The sequence below is a fragment of the Atractosteus spatula genome, chromosome 2, assembly GCF_055471065.1.
Source record: "Atractosteus spatula isolate fAtrSpa1 chromosome 2, fAtrSpa1.hap1, whole genome shotgun sequence".
NCBI lineage: Eukaryota > Metazoa > Chordata > Actinopteri > Semionotiformes > Lepisosteidae > Atractosteus > Atractosteus spatula.
This window is the reverse complement of record NC_142707.1, coordinates 23,020,369-23,042,812: the sequence shown is the minus strand read 5'-3', so window position 1 is coordinate 23,042,812 and position 22,444 is coordinate 23,020,369. Positions and strand designations below refer to the sequence as shown.

Genomic DNA, 22,444 nt, shown 5'->3' with positions numbered 1-22,444 from the left:
AGTATGCGTTACAATATAAACATTTATATTGATTTAAATCGTGTTCTGATTTAAATCGCAAACGCGTGTTTAATTATGTGTTTTTTAATCATAATCAGGCTAATGCATTTCTACATTTTCTGTATGAACCAGCTTAGAGGTTCATACAGAAAGACAGCTTGTGTTTAAATTGAGTGTAAGGTAATTTATGCTTCTAAAGTCATGGTCAGCATTTATTATTGTACTGTGCTGTAAACTTTTTCTGTGCCTAGTCACATTATTTTATAGCGTTTTTATTGCGTTATTAAATCCGGTGGCGCTGTGTGTTAGTTTCCTGACTCCCATGTCACATGGTCTGTGATTGAATCCCATAGAACTATGACTTTATTTTTTAACAAACATTTCTTTGAAAAAATGAAACGTTTCCCTTGGTCAGAGATTAAATAAAACCTTACTCGCACCAAACAAATTTATATTTCTAAATATCACAAAATACGTTCATTGTCTTCCAATCGAGTCGAGTTGACATTGGAAGCCTGCCACACCCGGACTGTTAAACCAACGCATTAGCACGTCAAAGCCCATCGAGGGTATTGAGCCAGTATTGGCTTTAGTATTCCCCCCCTCTCCCCTCAATTCAATTCAATTCAAGGTGTTTTATTTGCATGACAGATGGGTACAAGCAGTGTTGGGTATGTATATTGTAACGCTTACGGCAGACAGGCACTGTGTAAGAGCCGGCGCACCAGAGCAGCGCACCGAGGGAGCGTCTGCATTTCTAACTTAGTTTTTAAAATTAGTCAAGCAATATGAAGCATCTCCTTTTACTTAGTGCCTGAGCATAAAAAGAATAGGAGCATACTGCAACGCGTGTGAAGTCCATAAACTATATTAATTTTGGAACTTAAACATATAGTATATGGCTGGTCTCGGTACTTTAAAGAAAACATACACACCAGTATTCCATTTCTCCCTAAACATTTTAAGCATCGAAGTCTTTAACTAACGCGATACCGGAGTCAACAAGCATACTTTTAGAATTTGATTAAAAGGGAATATAATATGGAATCGCGTATCTCAAGAAATTAATAACGATATAATTATATTCATGTTGCAAAAGAACTGCAACGGACATAAAAACTCCCTTGCTTTTAACAGAGCGTTCCATAATTTCTAACTACGAAAATGCCAGGTGAAAGGATTTGTAAACATATTTTGTTAAAGCAAGTCAGTTTTTTCCGCAACACATAAAAGACATTTTTCCAAGAAAGTTTAGCCTTTGTCACTAATGAAACCACTAAATAAAGACATAAATATAGAAATCTTAAGATTTGTTTTATTTAATGTTGGTAGCAGGATGAACTGTCAGAGTGTATATTTTGTCGCAGAGTTGCTGCAAGATGTTAACAGTGAAAAAGGTATTTAGAAATGAGTTATTTCAAGATGAAAATTTTCAGAATAATTGCAAATCTAGCAGGATAGAGAAAGCACAGAAAACTGGCAGTTAGATTGATCAGATTAGTATGAAAAGTCATTTAGCAAAGGGAATGAGAAGAGTGACAAACTAGTATACTTTAGATCTCTTTTTCTGAACCAGGGAAAATCTGATCATGTTTCCCTATAACAATAATAAAAAACTTTATTTGATATATCACCATTAAAGGTGGCATCTCAAAGCAATACAGTAGATGTAAAAACAGATAAAAGGACCACAGATTACAAAGTAAATGCATATAAGAAAGACAAGCAGTTAGAGGTGCTACCAAAATTAGAAAATGAAGCAGATACAGACACTAAGTCTTCTGAAAAGAAAGGTTCTGAGGTTAGATTTAAACTGGCCCTGGTGTGTGTGTTTGTGTCTGTCTGTCCTGTGATGGACTGGCGCTATGTCCAGGGTGTATTCTGCCTTGTGTCCGTCGCTTACTGGGATAGGCTCCAAATCCTCTGTACTGGATAAAGAGATTAGAAATGGATGGAAGTAAAGGCACTGTGTGGATGGAACTATACACAGTGTTAGAAAACCACTATGAAATGGCAGCATCTCACTGAGAATAAAACATTTTATAGTGCTGGCTTAAGGAAACAGCCTTTCCACCTCTCTTGCACATCAGTATCCATACCTAGTTATTTAAACAAATTGCCTCTAATTATAAACATCTTAATATGCTGGCTCTGTGGATCCGCATCAGCTATGTTTGCCCATTCCTTCAATTCATGTGCATCCAACACACAGTTCAACGCTAGCAACTACACAAAATCTAAAATATGAGCTCTACTTGCCACTTACAGTACCAACAGTACCAGCTAACTTTAGTAGTGACATTTTCATGGATCTTTTTAACAATAAAATTTACAACATCAGACTTCAGACACAATTAAACGGGCCCCAAAAAAGTCTGGTACAAACATTTTCAGCATGGAATAAACCGTTACTTTAATGGTATAAACCTTAAATGGATTCATATTCTCAATAAGATTTTGTGCTCAGTAACATGACTTAGAAAATGACAGAAGACATACGTATCATGCTTATCCTTCTATTTTTCACAATCGTAAACTCCTTAAGGCAGTTACATTTTCTCTGTTCTGACCTGGAGTTACAGAGAAATTTAAATTCTAATAAGAGATTTGTAATGAGGAAAGTCATACCAATCACTCATACAGTACCAGGATTTGCAATTACAATACAAATACTTTCTTTCTGTATGTGTTTATTTTGCAGTTTGAGTCTATGGCATTCCTTTGGGGGTCTATACTCCAAGGCATGACTTTTTTATGTATAAACGTCAGTATTTACTGCTATTAATTACTGTACGATTTATAGTTGAAATCTGAGCCTAGATATAAAGTTAGATATAAAGTTAAAATCTCGACAAAGCAATGTAGGAAATACAGAGAAAATAAATCCTTTCTGACATCTAAAATCAGTTTCGATCAAGGTCTCTAAAACGAACAAGAAAAAGAAGATTTTCGGAGGGCAATTACGCTGTGTTTATATAGAATAAGTGATTTATGAGCAATCTAATTTCTTGTTCGTTTAAAACAGTGAAATGTCAGCTGCAAAAGATCGCACCAAAAACAGCACTCTCTCTGCCTGTCATAGACGTTCAGGAAAGGCTGAATGAAGTCATGTCAAGTACAATAATTCGGAGATCAATAATAACAGTTGTAGGACAGTATATAAGGAGGATAAGGATTTTGAAGTTGACTCGAAATCTGATAGGTAACCAGTGCAAGGACTTGAAAACAGGTGTAATGCATCCCTGATAGGATTCTTGCTGTCATATTCTGAACATATTGAAGATTGCTCAGTGTGGATTTAATTTCCCCAGTGAACAGGATGTGCATTTATTAATTCTAGAAAAAAAGCCTTTCTTGATTTCTCTAGTTCTTAGTTTCTCTAGTTCCCTTTAAAATAAACTATTATTCCACAATGCAGAGTATTACATGGCCAGTATTTACACATGATATTTGTGATTTAAAGAAATTAACACAAGCAGCTTTTGGAGATTTAAGTGTTGGCTGAGTTATTGCAGGATAAAAGACTAGAGATGTTGGCAAGAAGAAGATAATTTGGGGAAAGCTGAGGAATACACTTATAACAAGAACACTTCCTAATGGGGTTAGGCATACTTTTGATGAAGATGATGAAGTTAACAGACTATATGTTTACATAGATACTGAAATAAGGATTGTATTTTAGATTATGTGTAGTTGCTGGCATTGAACTGTGTGTTGGATGCACATGAATTGAAGGAATGGGCAAACATAGCTGATGCGGATCCACAGAGCCAGCATATTAAGATGTTTATAATTAGAGGCAATTTGTTTAAATAACTAGGTATGGATACTGATGTGCAAGAGAGGTGGAAAGGCTGTTTCCTTAAGCCAGCACTATAAAATATTTTATTCTCAGTGAGATGCTGCCATTTCATAGTGGGTTTCTAACACTGTGTATAGTTCCATCCACACAGTGCCTTTACTTCCATTTCTAATCTCTTTATCCAGTACAGAGGATTTGGAGCCTATCCCAGTAAGCAACGGACACAAGGCAGAATACACCCTGGACATAGCGCCAGTCCATCACAGGACAGACAGACACAAACACACACACACACCAGGGCCAGTTTTCCCATAAACCAATTAACTTACCAGTATGTTTTGGAGTGCGAGAGGGAGTCATATCACACATATGGAGAAAAACCATGTAACCCAGAGAGAACATGTAAACCCCACACACACAGGATGGCAGGAATTGAACCTAGGACCCCAGTGCTGCAAGATAGCAATGCTAACCACTTTGCCACCATTATAAATGGATGGATATCTTAGTTATCTTTCTAGTTCACAGGTTTGCATGCATAATTTAATTTTGAAAGCCACTGAGACATCAGGTACTACTGTTGTATTTATGAAAAAGAAACAAAACAAAAAACATACTAACAACTGTGCCATCCTACTCCTTAGTTAATACATTTTATTATTCATAAACAGTTAACATTGTTAGCAAAATATTTTGAATTATATTTAACCCTATTTTTTCTTTAGTTTTGTATTTAACTTATTATATGACAGTCAGACTTAATGTATATTTGAACAATGAAAATATATTTTTACAAGATTTTACATTAAGCACTTAAAATTAATATGGTTAATAATAGTAAACTGTAACATGCTGTAACAAGATCGGTTAAACTGCGAAGAAAATGCTTTCAGAGAAAATGTTTCAGGTGTGAAGAACATAGATCTCCAATGCAATTTCAACCAAACCTGTTCCCACACACCCTGCCCCCACTACCATTAGAATATACACAAAGCACTCAAATCTTTCGAGCTAATGATCAGGTGACCCGAGAGAGAGCGAGAGAAACACCAAGGGGTGCGGAACCAGGGAACTATTTACATGGAAAACGGGCGATCTCCCCAGACTGTCCGCCCGTTTCACTGTTACCTGGATACCTCTTTATTTAGAACTCACTAACACTGATTTTTAGTTTAGAAGGATTCAAGTAGGGTTTTAGATGAAAGGCAGCAACCTTAATCAAGCCCAAATCATAATTGAACCCATTCAGAGCCTACATTACATTTTAGCGTTTCATTCTGAGCAGAAGACCCTCACACCTGAAGAAGGGGGAGGTGTTTTTCGCTGGAAATCTCGCCTGCTTCTACTTTACAACCGGAGTGCTGGCTGTGACGAATTAAACCGGTATTACAGGTTTCAATCACAGACCATGTGACATGGGAGTCAGGAAACTAACACACAGCGCCACCGGATTTGATAACGCTATAAAAACGCTATAAAATAATGTGACTTGGCACAGAACAAGTTTACAGCACAGTACAATAATAAATGCTGACCATGACTTTAGAAGCATAAATTGCCTTACACTCAATTTAAACACAAGCTGTCTTTAGCCCTCTAAGCTGGTTCATACAGAAATGTAGAGATCCAGGCTCAGAACACACAGCTTCATTAGCGAATACATATGCAGGACAACTAGAGAAGACGTTTTACAGAGGATGGATTTTTAGAAACATCCCATCAGTGACATCACTGAAGTCAACTCCTAGGTACTGTAACTGTCGTGTGGATAGTTTCACAAGAATCAGACAAAGGTTTAAGCATCGCTTGTTCTAGATAAACCCATAAAACCCACAACCCATAATGTACTTCTTTGCGGCTCTGTTTGCCCAAATCATATATTCACAACGTGAAATCTAGAAAATAATATTACGTAACCAAAATCCGCAATATGGAAACAGAACCTGTGTAATTGTTGATAGATGATGTACTCGTAACATTTTTTCAAGACGAACTACAACATTTAAAAAATGACTTGTATGTACTTGATATCTCTAATCAATCCACGGGTCCCAGCACAAAACGAAACTAAAACGCATACCGTTTCGCGCTTCTTATTAGTTGCTCAAAAGTAATTTGACCGTATGAAATGCATAATATTAACCTAGAAACATATACGTGAGCAGTACTTAAGCACTGTAGTATCGGTGTTAAGACATACCTCTCAAATACTGCAAATCAAGTTAAAAATATCTCAAGACCGATTCTGGTCATAATGAAACCATGTTTCGTGTATGTTTTCTTTAAAGTACCGAGACCAGCCATATACTGTATGTTTATGTTCCAAAATTAATATCGTTTATGGCCTTCACACGCGTTGCAGTATGCTCCTATTCTTTTTATGCTCAGCTACTAAGATTTCCCTTCAGTGGTAAAATTAGATATGAATATTCAATACTTAAACGGGCACAGTTAAGACATTAAATATACATATACATACTGTATACAGTACATTTTGCATACGGTAATATGTTTATGTTCCTAAATCAATCTCTTTTATAAGCATGTGAAAGGCATGGTGAATCACTGTACTTTGCATGATTGGAAACAAATGCGTGATTGCGAAATGCTGTGGTGTTACTTTTACAAAGACGGTCAATGAAAAAAAGAATGTTGACCAGGGCAATACTTTGAGTTTACACTTACAGCTTGTCCAAGGTCATTCATTATTAATACTATTAGTAATATCTTCGTTAAAGACTTTGATGGCCACAGCTCAAACATGAGAGGTTGAGCTTTATTAGCTCCACCTTGCGGAAATTCCGGATACTATTATTTTGCTTGTCGTATTATAGGAGAATTTACGGTAACTCGCGGTATTTACCGGTAGCTTGCGGTAGACTGCGTACAGCGTACCGCAAAATAATGCGGTATCGCCCGCGCATTTTGAATGGCTGCATCTGTATATATATATATGAGTATATACTGTACTATATATATGAGTTTTTAGGTGTAAAGGGTTAAATTGCAAATAAGGGAAATACTTTAATTTTATCTTAGATGCGCCCTTAGAATTCTGGACTTCAATTTGTTTTAATAGATTGAAATCCTTGATTAACTCAAAAATACAGCTCATTCAATATAAGGTTTTACACTGTATACATTTCACTCAAAGGAAGCTTTTTGTTATGGGTCTTCTCGACACTGAAATATGTCAACACTGCAGTGAATTAGTACCTGACAATCAACTACATCCTTTCTGGAAATGCAATCCTGTTTTTCAATTCTGGTGTCAAATTACATCTACCCTGTCTGGCATTCTTGGCCAATGCATGTGTTATACCTTACTGGGGACCTCAGGAAGCTCAAAGTCTCTGTGCATCCAGATTTTTACTCCTGTCATGTACCATAGATAAAAAGTACAGTGGATACACACCTTTATTGAAATCTTTAAATTAAATAAATCTGAACTCAGCTACAACTTCCTTTATAAAGGGTTTGCACACTTATGTAACCAAGGCATTGAAAGTTTTATTTATTTTTCCTAAAAATTATCCATTTGTTTTCACTTAAAGATTGTTGGTTAATAAAAGTGGATTTCATAAATCTTTAACAACATCTTATTAAAGGTGAAAAAAGGTCTGACATGATTTGTCTTGATTTCAGCCTTTACATCAACAAAAGCAGACATTTAAATAAGGGTGTGTAGATTTTTGATATCCACTGTATATATTATTAAACTGAATGAATTAAAAAAAGATTTCTCTTTCACAATGGACATCAAAGATATTTAAAAATCTTTTACTTAAGAAATCTATGATGTCTATAAAAAAATCAAATGTCTACCTTTCAGGATATTTGGTTTCCATTCATTAATTATTTTAATATTTTTAATAATTTTAAGTGCTGCTTTCCACACCATTTATTACTATTATGTGTTTTAATTATTTTTTTCAGATTATGAATAGATTGTCTCCCCTATTCTTTTTTATTCAATTTCCCTTATTTTTGTTTTACTTTTTTCCTTATGTTATTGTAGACCATGTTTATTCTAGCTTGTTCTGTTGTCACTGTATGATTTGCACAGTATGTTTTTTATATGTAGTTTGTTGACAATGTCCTTTGTGTAGTTTTAACTTATGTTTTGTGTATTAAATAATAAAAAAAAAACAAATAAGGGAAGTATTGATTGTGCAACTGTGTTGTTCCATAGGGTGAGAACATGAATTAAATTTAATGACTGAATATTTAGTCATTAAATGTAAATAGTTGCTGAGCTAGCTGTATTGCTGAGCTAAACTGGCAGCATTATAAACAGACATGTAAGGAATTTTTTAACTTTTGTATCTTATCCTTAGGATGTCTCTCATATCTTGCTGCCATGTACACACACTGTAACTGACTCTGACCACAGCTTTAACCTTTTCACAGTCCTTCAACAATGGCATTAGAATGTTCTTACAAACATATGAAACAGAGTGATAAAATTCAGTTTCTATATGAGTACAACCTTTTGTACAGTATAATGCAGGCATCAAGGATTTGTATGCTGAAAGGGAGCACAAACATACTGTACACTGGAAAACATACTGTGACAGGGTTTTTCAAAATGAAAAAAAAAATTCCCATGAAAATATATGCCAGGAAAGTACAAATCCTAAGATTTTATTTTTAACAAAAGTCAGCTAAGTTCTACCCTCTTGGGTCAATTAAACTGAAAGTGTCAAATCTGTTTAGAAGGAAATGTATTGGGACAATTGGCTGACAGGTGCCTATTGCTGCTAAGGTGTTTATTGTTCGTAATTAGGCTCACTCATCAAAGTGCTGTAAACATCCCAGAAACAGTTTTTACTTCTTAAACTTCAGTATTTGGAGACTATGGTTTAAAGTAAAATGAAAATGAACACCAACATTTTAATACCAATTTCACCACCTTTCTGTGAAAGGAAAACAGGCAATTCTGAAGCTGAAAGTAAAGAAAAAGTCAATCGGAACCATAGGACAGAAATTGGCTATACCAAGATCAACAATTTGGAATATAGTAAAGAAGAAAGAAACCACAGGTATAATTACCAATCAGACAGGACTGGATTGCCCAAGAAAAACATCTGCTGTCGATGACAGAAAAATTATCGGAGCTGTCAAAGAAAACCCTAAAACAACTGTCCGTGAAATCACCAACAACTTCCAGAGTGCAGGGGTGAAGGTATCAAAATCCACAGTATGAAGAAGACTGGGAAAGCTGAATTACAAAGGCTACACCACAAGATGTAAACCTCTCATCCGCACTAAGAGCAGAAAAGACAGATTATAATTTATTCTGAAATATTTCCTAGGAGATTTTTGAGAATTACACTGAATGGATAGATACTGTATGACCAAGATAAACCTTTACAAAACTGATGGAAAAAGGTAAAAAGGTGGAAAAATGTAGTTGCTCCAAAGAACACCAGCTAATGTGTGAAGCATGATGGAAGTAATGACTTGGCCTGGGTAAGAATGGCCACCTGTGGAACTGGCTCAGTCATCTTATTGATGACATAACCAATAATGGCAGCAAGGGGATGAAATCAGACAAATCTGTTATCTGTTTATGCTAAATAAAATACTTCCATATCTGTTAGGTGGCAGAACAAAAATTCAAAATACTGTATACAGTGAATGCAATCAAAGAGAAAAAAGTGGAAAATTCCAGAATGGCCAAGTCAGTCTCCAGGTTTAAACTTAATTGAGCATGCATTTTACGGGCTGAAGAAAGTCAGAAAACCCCTAAAATAGACAAGAATAAGCTCTTAAATTATTACAGAGAGTTTGGTGAACTTAATGGGTTGCAGACTTCATGCAGTTATTGCCTCAAAGATTACACAAAATGAATGTGTCCCAATATTTATGGTCACTTGTAATCACTAGTTTGAATACAAAGTATGTTTTTGTTCTACTTGGTAGATATTTTTTAGTATACCAGCTAAACAGATTCTGCATTTATACATTCTCATGGGGAGGAATATCCAACTGCATTAAATTGTGCCCTTCACAAACAACAATTTTCACGATAGCGTTAAGCCCGGCATACAAGCTATAATCTATATTTCCTTTTTATGTATTATCACACAAGGTTTCGGCATGTAAAAAAATGGATCATCTCTATATACAATCACCACATTCCCCATACTTAAACCAAATGTTGAACTTGTGCAATCAGAATGGGAGACATTTAACACGAATCATCAACCCCCCAGGTGATTAAATGACCAGGATGAACTGAAAGTCACTGCTGCAGAAGCAAACGATAGGCATGCCTTGTCCCCTGACTTTTTCCACAACCACACTGTACAATAACAGCACTACAATGAAGGAAATCACCTGTGCGAAACAAAAGCTGTTAGCATGATGTGAGCTAGTGTTTTCTAGTAGTACAGTCAAATTGTGAACAGAGAACGCCAAAATGTCATCAGGAGAAACTACTGATGTGTGACAGAATTGTTTAAGACTGATAAGACCATAATGTCTGATACCGTATGATAAACATTATATTGTGTTTTTTCACCCACAAAAACCTCAGATGGTCAGCTCTAAAAGGGCTGTTTATTGAATTTTGGAAAGATGTGTTTTGCACATTGGTTTTCTTTTGAACATTTTATCGTAAACAGAAAACAATTTTCTGTCAAAGACCTGGGGCTACAGCAAATCTGGCATTGAATCTTGACATCATACCAGTTTAACAGGATTGTTTTTATTCTTTATCTGTCATAATTGGCATTATCTGTCATCTGGAGGCTTAAAATTCAAACTAAACATCACTGATCTAGGGATTATTCAGAAGATTCCTATTCAACCATTAAAAGCCATTACAAAACATCTAAAAAAAAGCCCTTACATACTGTAAATATTTATAGTTTGAAAAGCTAAACTACACATCTTACCAATGCAATATACAGAAAGTGTACTCTACATTCTCTGCTGTAAATTAGATGGCCAGTATGTTCCAAAAGCTATTGGTGTTCAATTTCATACAAGGTGCTATCTTCAACTGGTGCTTCTCCTTTCCCTTTTTTCTGTAACCACTTTCACACTCATAGAACAAGGCACACAGTAATTTACATTCAAATATGTTCCAATGTTCAGACAGAATCCACTGATGAGCCTCACATGATAAAACAGCAACGTACAGAATGATACTGCATGTTTTACACACAACATTCCTCTTAATTAGATGAACTGTGTTATTAGATGGTGAGCTTCTTTTTGCCCAAGGTCTTTTAAGGTCTGGGTTTTACCCACCAACTGCTATTTGTGCAGTTTTTAGAAACTGTGGTAGGTGGTTTGAAATTTTGTTTTTTATTGTGGCCTTAATTTGACCTTTTACATACAATACTAGAAATACTATGATTTTTTTCACACCTTAGATGTAGGGAAGATTTTCTTCATACAGTCCCACTATTTGACTACAGATTATTACCGATTTCTTTAGCCTCTCCCAGCATTGAAACCCACAACCTTCCAGTTTCAAGCCCAGGGCCTTAACCACTCCTCCACAAAGCTGCCATAGTTACTGTTGTTCAATGGCTGATAATTTATTATTTAATTACATGGACTTACACCTTTTCTGAATGTCACTGAGGTGCTTTTTTCAATTCCGAGGACCATTTGAATTTAGAGAATATAATACAATTGTTGTATTAACAACTAGAGGACTAACCACTTCTGTTTTACATAACTACAGTAGATAATTGTATTCTAAATACATTTAATGGCCACCACAGTAACTGAACCTGTAAATTATGTACAGTGAGTGAACATGTACTGGATGAAGCACTGGTGCAATAAAAAAAAAAACTCATACTGTTTAGTCTCATACTGCAGTCACGATGTCTGTAGGACAACACCCTTATTTCTAGAGCTTTTAACACTGTCTTACAGCCATAGAAACAACACTGCTTTCAAAATTCAATAAGAAACACAGCTATGTGATCCAATGTCCATTTAATTAAAAACCTTACGTTTAGTACGTAAGTGTTACTTTACTGTTGAACTGAAGAAATTGACAAATGACATAAGTACATTTTCAACAAAAACATTTTAGATTCATTAAAGTATCAATAAAATTAAGAAACAATGTCATATTTTGTAATCAGCACAAGCAGTCGCTATTTTAAGGTACAACTCAACTCAACTAACCTAACTAATAGACTTCCTACAGAAAAAAAAGAGTAATGTATTACATGCTTGGTGAGTGTAGTATTTGGCTTTAAAATACAAATCGCAAGCATGGGAATGTGCAGATATCTTTCTGAGAGTACTGTATATTGATAGAGAATTAGCATATTCTACAAGAACAAGGATTAAAAAGCATGTTAAAACAACATTCAAGTCAGACAAAAAGGAAGACTTTAACATGAGTTACTGACATTTACAGTCATTACAGTTTAACTGTCATATGGTGTGCTTTGGTACTCCTTGCCGAATTCACATTCATAATTTTAGCTAATTAACTCCAACAAGGCAGCACAGCCCCTCTAATGTTTTAAAATCACCCAGAGAGCATCATACTTTTTCAGCAGACTCATTTATTGCATCTTTGCAGAAAGTGTTATTTACATTGCCGAAAGGGGAAGAAGACTGGTTGGCGATTTTAGATAACACACCAGAGCAGGGAGGATCAAAGATGACTTTAAACTGTTACAGGACCCCAGTTCCCTATTTTACCTCTCCTGGCCATGATTATTCTGACATTTCTATCTGTGTCCTTTAACAGGGCTTTCAGGGCTTGAAAGACAGAAAGACATCAGAATCCAAGATTGTCCGTACACTAAGATCACACCTTCCTCAGCTCTCATTGTTAAACTCTCTTCATTTACAGATCTCAGCTTCTCATGCCTCCCCTGGATTTTGACTCATTTGAACACTCTTTTTCACCTGCATGCCCAATTCTGACATGTTTTTTATCTCCTTTGCTTCATATCCCTGCTCCCTCTCTCTCTGTTTCACACCTGAAAAGGTCTCAACAGCAGAAACATTGTTTTTTTCTATTTTTCAACATAAAATTAACCTCTCTCTACTGGGTCAATTCCAGACAGCAAGCTGACACAGCTCCCCATTCAAACCTTTTCAGTGTGATGACACAATGCACACTGTCACAAATTTCATGCACCAATGCTAATAAAAAAACAATAAACGCATACTGCACTTCAAACAAAATATGTCCTTAATTTCCACAGTTAAAAATAAGATATCACAGATCTGTGATGTTACAGCTTTAAGCAATCCTAAAGAAAAATATATTAAACATTACTTGTTTTTATTTTTGCTCTCGTATCAGGCTTTTAAACCTCTTGTGAAGCTATAAAAAACAAGAAAAAAAACAGACGCAGTGACCCTGGTTTGAAAAACTGGCAGTTTGACTGAATGGGTATGCCATAAAAAAGTATTTAAACTTTGGCAAGCATGATCTGCCCAAGCCTCTATTTTTCTATAACCAGATACTCGTGCTTTGTAAGTACAGTCCATATCTTACAGATGCAGACAGCTCAGGGGGAGATTGAAAAGGCCTACTCCCATTTAACCACTCAATCCAGTGATTTAGGGGGAAAAAAGCTGAAGTTCTTGCCACAGAAGTGCTGTATTTGTAGGCACTAACAGAATGTATATCCCAAAAGTCCCAGAATAGCACCCTTAACAATCTCGCTGTCATCATGGCATTGCAGAGAAACAATACAGATCCCACACAAGTTGACAAAGAGACTTTTAAATATTACCATCTGAACGTGGTGTAGAAAGTCAGAGAAAATCATAGTTTTGTCAGGAGATCTGACAGAGCCCTTGAGATGATTGATGGCTTGCCTAAGGAAATAAAAGCCATGCTGCTGACAAAAAGAACTGGTGCTGTCTGATCAGAAGTAATAGACAGTATCTTAATAACTGCTTGCATTGACCTACATGCATGGTTTCAATAGCAATGAGGAGTTCTGTGATAGTCTACTACTATCTAAATAGGGTAATGATAAAGAATCATCTTCAAGAACTTGTGTCTGAATTTTAATCTTTTATCCACTATTACAGTATGTGAATTTGCTCATGAATGGATAGAATTAAGAAAGAGAATAAAAACCAATTACTTGGTTGAAAAATAAAGTCTGTTTGCAAGTTCAAAGGATATCACCTATTAAAATATTATAAAATACAATCTTTTCTTAAGCACTTGAATAATCGACATTCTTTGGTATAAATTTGTTACTGAATGCGATGCAATGACACAATATTTTTTGTTTTGCCCATTCTTTTGTAATCATTTTTGATAACTGGAAATTAGTGCAGCGCTTGAAATGCTGCAGTAATAGTCTAGTAAAAGGTCCCAATAAAATGTTTTTAAAAAGTCGACAATCCACAATCCACCCGTTACATAAGGCGTGATATTACAATATTTTTTTGCCATCTTAAAACATCACTTACACTATTTATAAACGTAGTCTATATCACCTTTCCTACCTTAAATGAGATGCCCACAATGTTCTAAAGCACAGTTAAATCTTGTCCAACAAATGAATACTGAAGTTACAGGTTGTGGCAGCAGCATACAGTACAGTATGTATAGTATTCCAAATAAGGGGAGTGAAAGTTCAAGCAGGGCACATTTTATAATATAGTTTGCATTTGCCAATAACAACCAAGATCTAGTATGAAATGCCAGTGAATCTCTCATCTCCAGTGTAAATAAAATTTTACTTTAATTTCCCCTTTCACAGAATATGCTGTTCCCTTTGAACAGATGGACCTATCTTTTCATCTGTGTGAAAGACTTCTGTTGTAATTGGATGCCAATACGAATACAGATTGGTGAAATATAATTATGCACTGATTACAAAATAACTCAAACACAAGTGTATTCAGTGTTTATTTATTTTTTATTTATTATTTTTTGTTGCTGTGCAATGTGCTGGTGTCCACACATTTCTGTTTTCTTTGTTGACTATCTTTTCACATTTATAAGAAACAAAAGAAAATGAAGGAAGAAAATCAAAAAGTAAATTATTTTAATATTCATATCAGCCCAATAACAAACTGTTGATGAAACTCAAGTGTCAATATGGCTCTGATTGAGGACACTTTCGCACTACAGAGCGAATTACATTTTGACGCTGCAAGCTCCACAGTGCCTCACAGGAGAGTTTCTCTTTACTGGGAGAGCAATGAATACCATATGCTGATAACATTGCGAGCACACAGGCGCACTGCTAAGTCACAGCGGGTGCTGATGATGTGTGGCATGCTGAGGAAACTTGTCATTCTAAATTCACCCACGCCCAACAGCAGTGTACGGATACTCACACAGGTTTGCACTGGCGATGTCAGGAGCACAAGTCTCAGTGTACTCACCACGTGGGAGTTTTAACTGCATGAACTAATTGGGAGCCCCCATTTACTACTTATGGTTTCATGAAACTGAAGGAAAATAAAAAAAAAATAAACTACTATGGCATAAGCAATGGGAAGGGCAGAGCCTGCAGATAATAGAGCTTGTTGCAGATATATCTGTAATAAAACACAAGCTCTATTATCATTTGAGCAAGAACTGCTTTATTAGGAATATTTTCAAAGAGCAATCATTTTTGCCATTTATTGTTTCAATCTTTGTGCAAAGTACTCTTCCTGTGTAACCTGACTAGTCTGTACCCACCCATTGCTAATGACACAGACTTGGGTGTGGACCTAAAATGGTCAAGCATCACACTTTTTTTTTAAGGAACGCTTGAAAAATCCAATTGAATTTATAATTCTAGATAAAGCCCTGTGGTATTTTAGAATTTGGTCATGAAGATTAGTTAATTACAAAGGAATGGGGGATTGGGATATATGTTTTACCTACTGTTCTTAAGCATAACACAAGAGCAATCATAGCATATGGAGAGAGAGTCAGGTTTTTTGGTGGAAGTGAAGGTTAAGTTCATTCATGGGAATAGAAAGACATTTCTGAATGTATCCAGTCTTTAGTGGGTGGGTTGTAAATTTTAAGCAGAAGGCAGCACGAGCTGAACAAAGTGGGAGGCCCAGAAGGATTTGGTGGCACAGTCCTAAAGATTGCTCTGATAGCTATAACATGCCCACTAGAATGTTCAAAAGGGAACAAAGCTCGAAAAACCACAGCCACTCTGGGACACATCCAAAATGGCTAGGGCTTTATTTTAATTGAAACGAGACGTATGAAGTCTCACGGCAATATCCAAAGTTATGTCTCTTTTTTTTTTATTCTGGCAAGGCCGTGACTCTTGTCTGACAGCTCTAATCACATCTTCCGACCGGAAGGTTATGCATTTTAATTGGCCTTTTCCGAACAAAGACAGATTTGGTTTTTCCTCTTCTTCGTTTTCTTTAAGACACAGGAAGAAAAAGCGTGGAAAATATGAAAAATGTCTGTTTATATTAAGGGATTTAAAATCATCTCCCACTGTTTTATTGCTTCCAATAAATGTTTATACCTAAGGAGAACGTTTACTATGATGTAAACGTTACAGAATTGCTTAGAAACCAGTGAAGTTTTGAGGCTCTTTAAAGCCAAAATGTATTTAAATGATGGTACACAGTTTCATTCAGATAAGTCATACTGTACCAAGCTGTTCCATTATTTCCAGTATTTTTTTACTGTATGCTGGATTTAGAGAATATGCAACTAAATTAGAAATAATACCTTCCTTTCAGTAATGCACTACCATTTCATGAAAGGAATAAAGACAACAGAGGATATCAGAAGAACCTAAGGCATTATTTCTTTATTCTTATATCCTTTCAGCTGCTCTCAGTATCAGAATATTGTGGGGTTAGCAGACTGTATGATGTGGAGTTATTCTGACATAAGTGTCTGCAAATACAAGAAAATGTTAATTCTAATTAATTCAACTATACTAAAAAAACACAGTATTCCTTTTATAAGGTGTTCTTCAATATTTGCTTCCAATTAAGACTATTCTGAATACATCTTTCTGATGCTTCACACTGGCTCAGAACTATTCAGCCTCTATCCAACGTACTGTACAAGCATTGCATGAACTTCTTGCACTTGTATTTCTAGCAGATGTAGATTTGATTCCGCCTAAGGCAATTTCTTAACTTCCGTTATTACAGCATCTGCTTTTAAAGATGGGTAAACCAGCAAGCTGCTCTTTTGATTTGTTCTCTTCTCTGATTTATACGATCAGACTTTATCCTTTGATGTTCATATGTACTTGTTTGATTATGGAGCGCCAGTGTTAAAATAATGAAAAACTGTTCTGTGGTTATAGAATTGATATCAGCCCTGTCCTATATGAAAAAATAAGGAAAGGCTAGAAGAGAGACAAAAACTGAGGCCTAGTTCTTTATTATGTTAAAGAATTCTAATCTTACTTTGTTAATTTTTCATTTCTCATTAACACAGACACACGCAGCCCTTAAAGAGGTACTCAAATGGAAGGTGCTCATTATTTTGCTGACCTACAGTCTATAAATTAATTTGTTCAATCTAGGCTTAAAGTATCAGGTGCTCTTGGGGTTACCAAATACATTAAACTTAACTTGTTTAAACAGCCCATTTAAGACTAATGTTTCCAGCTTCTGAAGTCACTGAGGAAAACTGTGAATCATTCAGTCGGTAACCACAATACCACAACATTTGAGAGCTCCTTTTTTATGCAGTGTCCACTTATTTTTTCTTTCTGGTACATTGACGTATTTTATTTCAGACAGTCAGCATTTTGACTCCCGCTCACCTCTAGTCTCTCCTGTTTGACTTCATCAACGTCATCGTCTTCTAACAGGGCCAAGAAATCCCCTGTCTGGTCAATGGAGCTGAGAAAGTCGTGAGCCAGCTTCTGCCGTTTGTTTACACTGCTGCTGCTGAATTTGTCTACATGTGGGTGCAAAGAGGAAGGAAAAACAATTACTAACTTTAATTTCTGCACATCTGCAGCACAGATGTGGCAGTTTACACCTGACACACACCTCAATGTCACGTGAGGCACTTGAGGTGCCGAGTCTGAACTCCAGTCAAAACAAGAAAATCACCCTGTTATAGACTCTCTGACTTCAACAGACACCAGTTTAATTTCACAAAATATAGTTGATACAATTAAGACAGATACAAAAAAAACTCTAGTTTTTGTTTGTGTTGTTTCAAAAACAGTTCAGATTCAAATGTCTTATACTTACCATTTTTAGTTTAAATTATGGGCTACATATCTATCCAACACATTCAGACCTCAAACTCGTCTTTAAATTAATAGTATAACACTATGGGTCTGCTTTTCCAATGCAGGCATTTTGCCTATCCTGGAAAATAAAGACCCATGTGTTTAATTATGGATTATGGTATGTGGGCACAAAGAACAAGCAACTTTTTAAGCCTATAAAACATAGCTGCAAACAAGATGTATATTCCTGAAAACTGCAGCAGAAGTAGTCCAAGCCCAACAACCTCTTTCATATACTTTATCCTAACATGAGCTGAACTTCTAATATATTATTTTGCAATTAAAAACAAGTTGAATAAAAAAAATGATAGACTTCTGAATGAACACCTTCTTATCATCAATAAATTAAAAAAACACACCCATGTACAGCTTTAGAGAGTGGGAATGTTAGAAAAAGGAAAAATTACAAAAGGCAATTCTCACTGAGTAATCATAAATATAAACTTAAACACCAATGTCTGATCGATAATTAGATTTTCAAATTTAAATAAGGGTTGCAGAATAATAGGTAGATAAAATCGACTTCATTTTCAAGATGATTAATAGCAGTATTTTTCTTTCAATATTATTCTCATTTTGTACATTTTTCTATATATGCCTGAATCTATAGCATGAAATTGCGTGCCACTACTGTAAATGTATGTTCCTTATTTTTTCTTTCTTTCTTATTTAAATACTTCTAATTTTCTTGTTATACATTGTTTTGCTACTTAAAAAATATTACATTTATAATAAAATGTATACTGTACTTCAGTTACACATTCAGTGCCTTGCAAAAGTATTCATTCCCTTCTAATTATATAGCTTTTTGTTGAATTAAACATTAATATACATTTATAAGTTTTATGCACATATATACATTTATGAGTATTTTTAATCTTAAGTTGCTTAAACTGTACATTTTTATGTCTGAAAAGAAAAATAAAAAAATGAAATGTTAATTTCATAAGTATAAATTTGGCTGCTTAAGTACTGTATATACTTGATGGAAGCACCTTTGGCAACATTTACAACTGCTAACTGGCAGTTGCAGGTCTTTCTGGATCAGTGTCTATCAACATTATACACCATAATGCTGCAATTTCAGCCCTGTCAGGTTGGTTGAGGATTACCGATGAACAACAATTTTCAAATCCTGCCATAGGCTATCAAACAGAAATGCCAGGAGTTTGACTGGGCCACTCAAAGACATTCACTTTTGCCTTGTTGAGCCATTCAGGTCTGGCTTTGGCCTTAAGCACTGGGTCACTGTCTTGCTAAAAGGCGAGTTTCCTTCCCTTTGATTTGTCTAAGATTTGCCTCCATTCCTTTTCCTTTTCAGTCTTTACAAGCTACTAAATCCCTGCTGATGTGCAGTAGTCCCATAAGTTAGAATGCTTTCACTACAATGATTGACAGTAGGGGTTGTTTTAAATGGTTAAAGGACTTTGTTGGGTTTGCACCAAATTAAATGTTTAGCCAAAAAAATGAAGACCAAAAACCTCCAACCCCTAAAGCCTTTGTCACATGTTTGCTGTATCACTAAAATGATTTGTTGCAAGCTCCATGTGGGATTTGCGATGGTTTATTTTTAGCTATGCCAGCTTTAGGGAATGTCCAGGATATTGTTGACTCATGAACAATGTCAAAGTTGCTGTTGTCCTAACGGTGACATCCTTAAACACTTCATGTTCGCCCAGCCACTCAGTTTGGAGGGACAGCCTGATCTAGGCAGTTTCTGAGTGGTAAAATACACTATCCACTTCTTAATGGTCAACTTCAACATGTTCAAAGTGATATTCTGTGCCTTTAATTAATTAGGGTGGTGCTGTGGCTCTGTGGCTAAGGATCTGTGGCTGGAAGGGTGCCGGTTTGAATCCTGTGGCCAGCAGAGGAATCCTACTCCATTGGACCCCTGAGCAAGGCCCTTAACCCCAACTGCTCCAGGGGCATCATATAAATGGCTGACCCTGCGCTCTGACCCCAAGCTTCTCTCCCTGTCTATGTGTCTCATGGAGAGCAAGTTGGGGTATGTGAAAAGATAAATTCCTAATAAAAGAAAACTGTATATGGCCAATAAAGTGATCTTTCTCTCTAAATATTTCTAATTTGTATACCTCTCTTCTGATTTGTGCCTTTGTACAGATTTATCCCTTATTTGTTTTGAAATCTTCATGGTTGAATTTTTGCTTGAAATTCACTACCTGGCTGAGGGACCTTACAGAGATACAGAGGATGTTTTTATTGTGAAATCAAGTGAACCACTATTATTGCACACAGACAGAGGTCTTCCCAATTAATTGTACGAGTTGTAAAAGTAGTTTTGTGCAGCTGAACTAATTTATGTGTGTCACAGCAAACTGAATGAATGCATATGTAATCAACATATTTTAGATTTTTCATGTTATTTCACCTTTTTCATGTTATTTTCAGCACTTCTGAAATTTAACCCTAGTTGTAATAATTTAAAACATTTTCCAGCTGATTTCATTTGCTGCGGTATGACAGCAATGCTGGCAATATCCAGTGCCATTGTGTCCCTCTTTTTGCTTTGATTGCAGGATGCACCAGCAACAAATAAAAGGATTAGGCTTAACATGAAAGCTTACAGCAGGTATTAACTGCGGCTCATTGAGAACACAAGCCTGCTGCTGTCATCTATTTAACGTTTCAACCTTTCTTAAGAAAATGAGTGATGACATACGTACGTACGAAACGTATGGTGTTTTAAGACCGCTTGGAGATTGGCAGCCAATATTGATTTCAAATAGGGTTTTTTTACAATTAAAAAAACATGAAATTGAATGTATTTACATATCCATGTTTCAAATATTGTTGTGGCTTGGGGATGGTAGCTGGGTTTCAGCAAGGTTACAGTAGCATTATTTTAGTTTTCAGCAAAGTTACTTTATTCCGAAGGCTTGAGATAAATTGTTCTGCTGTATTTACACAGCTTCATTTGTCGAGCTACAGATGATCAAATAAGTAGTCCCAACAATTTAGTCAGGTTAAGTAACATCACTGTTAAATCATTAAGACATCCATATTCAACAGTGACTGGGCCATTTCTAGTGAGGACTTTAAGCCATCCTCAATAGGATGAACCATAATATAAAAACAGAAGAAGATATACAGAAGAAAGGAAAAAAAAGAACATGAGGAAGAGGAACAGACATCATCATCATCATCATCATCATCATCATCCTCATCATCCTCCTTCTCTTCATTAAAAGGGGATGGTGCCTGTGCCATTAAGAGGGTGCCTCTTTCCAAATCAGACTTGAAACCAGATTCTGTACAGGCAATCTGAATGCTGAGCCTTTCCTTATTGTGGAATTCCCAGGCAAAAAACAAGTTGCCTATTTTTAGTGATGCCTTTGTTTAGAAAAGGGACAGAATTGGTTTCCATTCATTCGTAAGTATTTGTTTAGAAATGCTAATACTGTCAATACTAATTCATAAATGGTATGGTTAGTGTTAATATTTACTGTAGGTTTATGATATTACAATTAGTAACCCTTTAAAAATAAATAGGCAGCGTCATTTGATTAAGTTGTTAAATTTTGGATGTACCGTAGATGATAAATAACTGCTACACCCAACAGCTAAGACAAAAACATTTCAACAGACAAAAACATTTCAATAGTCAAACACCGGCATATGCACGTTTTATGCAAGTCTTGTTTTAAAAGAAATTAATTTTATCCTGAATTGCTTTGTTCCCCAAATTTTTTTTTCCAGTCATCATGTAATGTTCAGAGTAGACAGTGTTGCATGACTGCTTCTAGTTATATGGTGTCATTATATCAATCTGTATTATCAGGGTAAGCCAACTTTAGTACTTCTTAATAACACTCCTTCATAAGAAACTGCGTCACTGTCTCATTCTGGAGGCAAGAACAATTTTAAGCGCCTTAAGTATAATAATGTTTTTGACGTTTGTGTGTATCATGACTTTAATTTTCAGATTTATAAGCTAGTGCAGTGTCACATTTGTTTTTATTAAAAAAGTCATACGATACACTCACTTTTTTCATTTAAAGGAAAATGGGTTCAATAAACTGCTTGTCACACATGAAATTCATAAACTCAATTAAAGTTATAAATATATGTAAGATGTATTTTTTTCAAACATTTTTCATGGAAGATAATGGTTTCTGTGGTTGGGAGGCTAGGGTAAAGCACCAGAAAAAAGAATCTGAAAAGATTTTGTCGATAACCAAAGTGTGAGACAGAGCATACTGTGGCAGACCCCATCAGCAATGCCAAATAATTACCAGTTCAAGGTAACTCATCTGTTTTCTAAAAACTAACATGATGTGTCATGGTGCATGATGGCTTTGATGGTGACATCTAACCATTCAACATTTGTTTATGTAACATATAATCTCTCATGTTTATGATTTTACAGGTGAATGAAGATCTATAAAAATCAATAGTTGCAAATCAAGTAAAAATTTTTATT

At 35.6% G+C, this 22,444-nt stretch overlaps 1 protein-coding gene across 5 annotated transcripts in view; it reads right to left on the bottom strand.

The window, feature by feature from the left end:
* Positions 1-22,444, bottom strand: part of supt3h (SPT3 homolog, SAGA and STAGA complex component) — a 234,686-nt gene that overhangs the window by 58,975 nt on the left and 153,267 nt on the right. For all 5 annotated transcript variants that reach the window (XM_088935110.1, XM_088935085.1, XM_088935102.1 and 2 more), the window contains one exon: positions 17,521-17,657. In XM_088935110.1, coding sequence (XP_088791236.1) covers positions 17,521-17,657 — 137 coding nt within the window. The remainder of the gene's footprint in view (positions 1-17,520; positions 17,658-22,444) is intronic.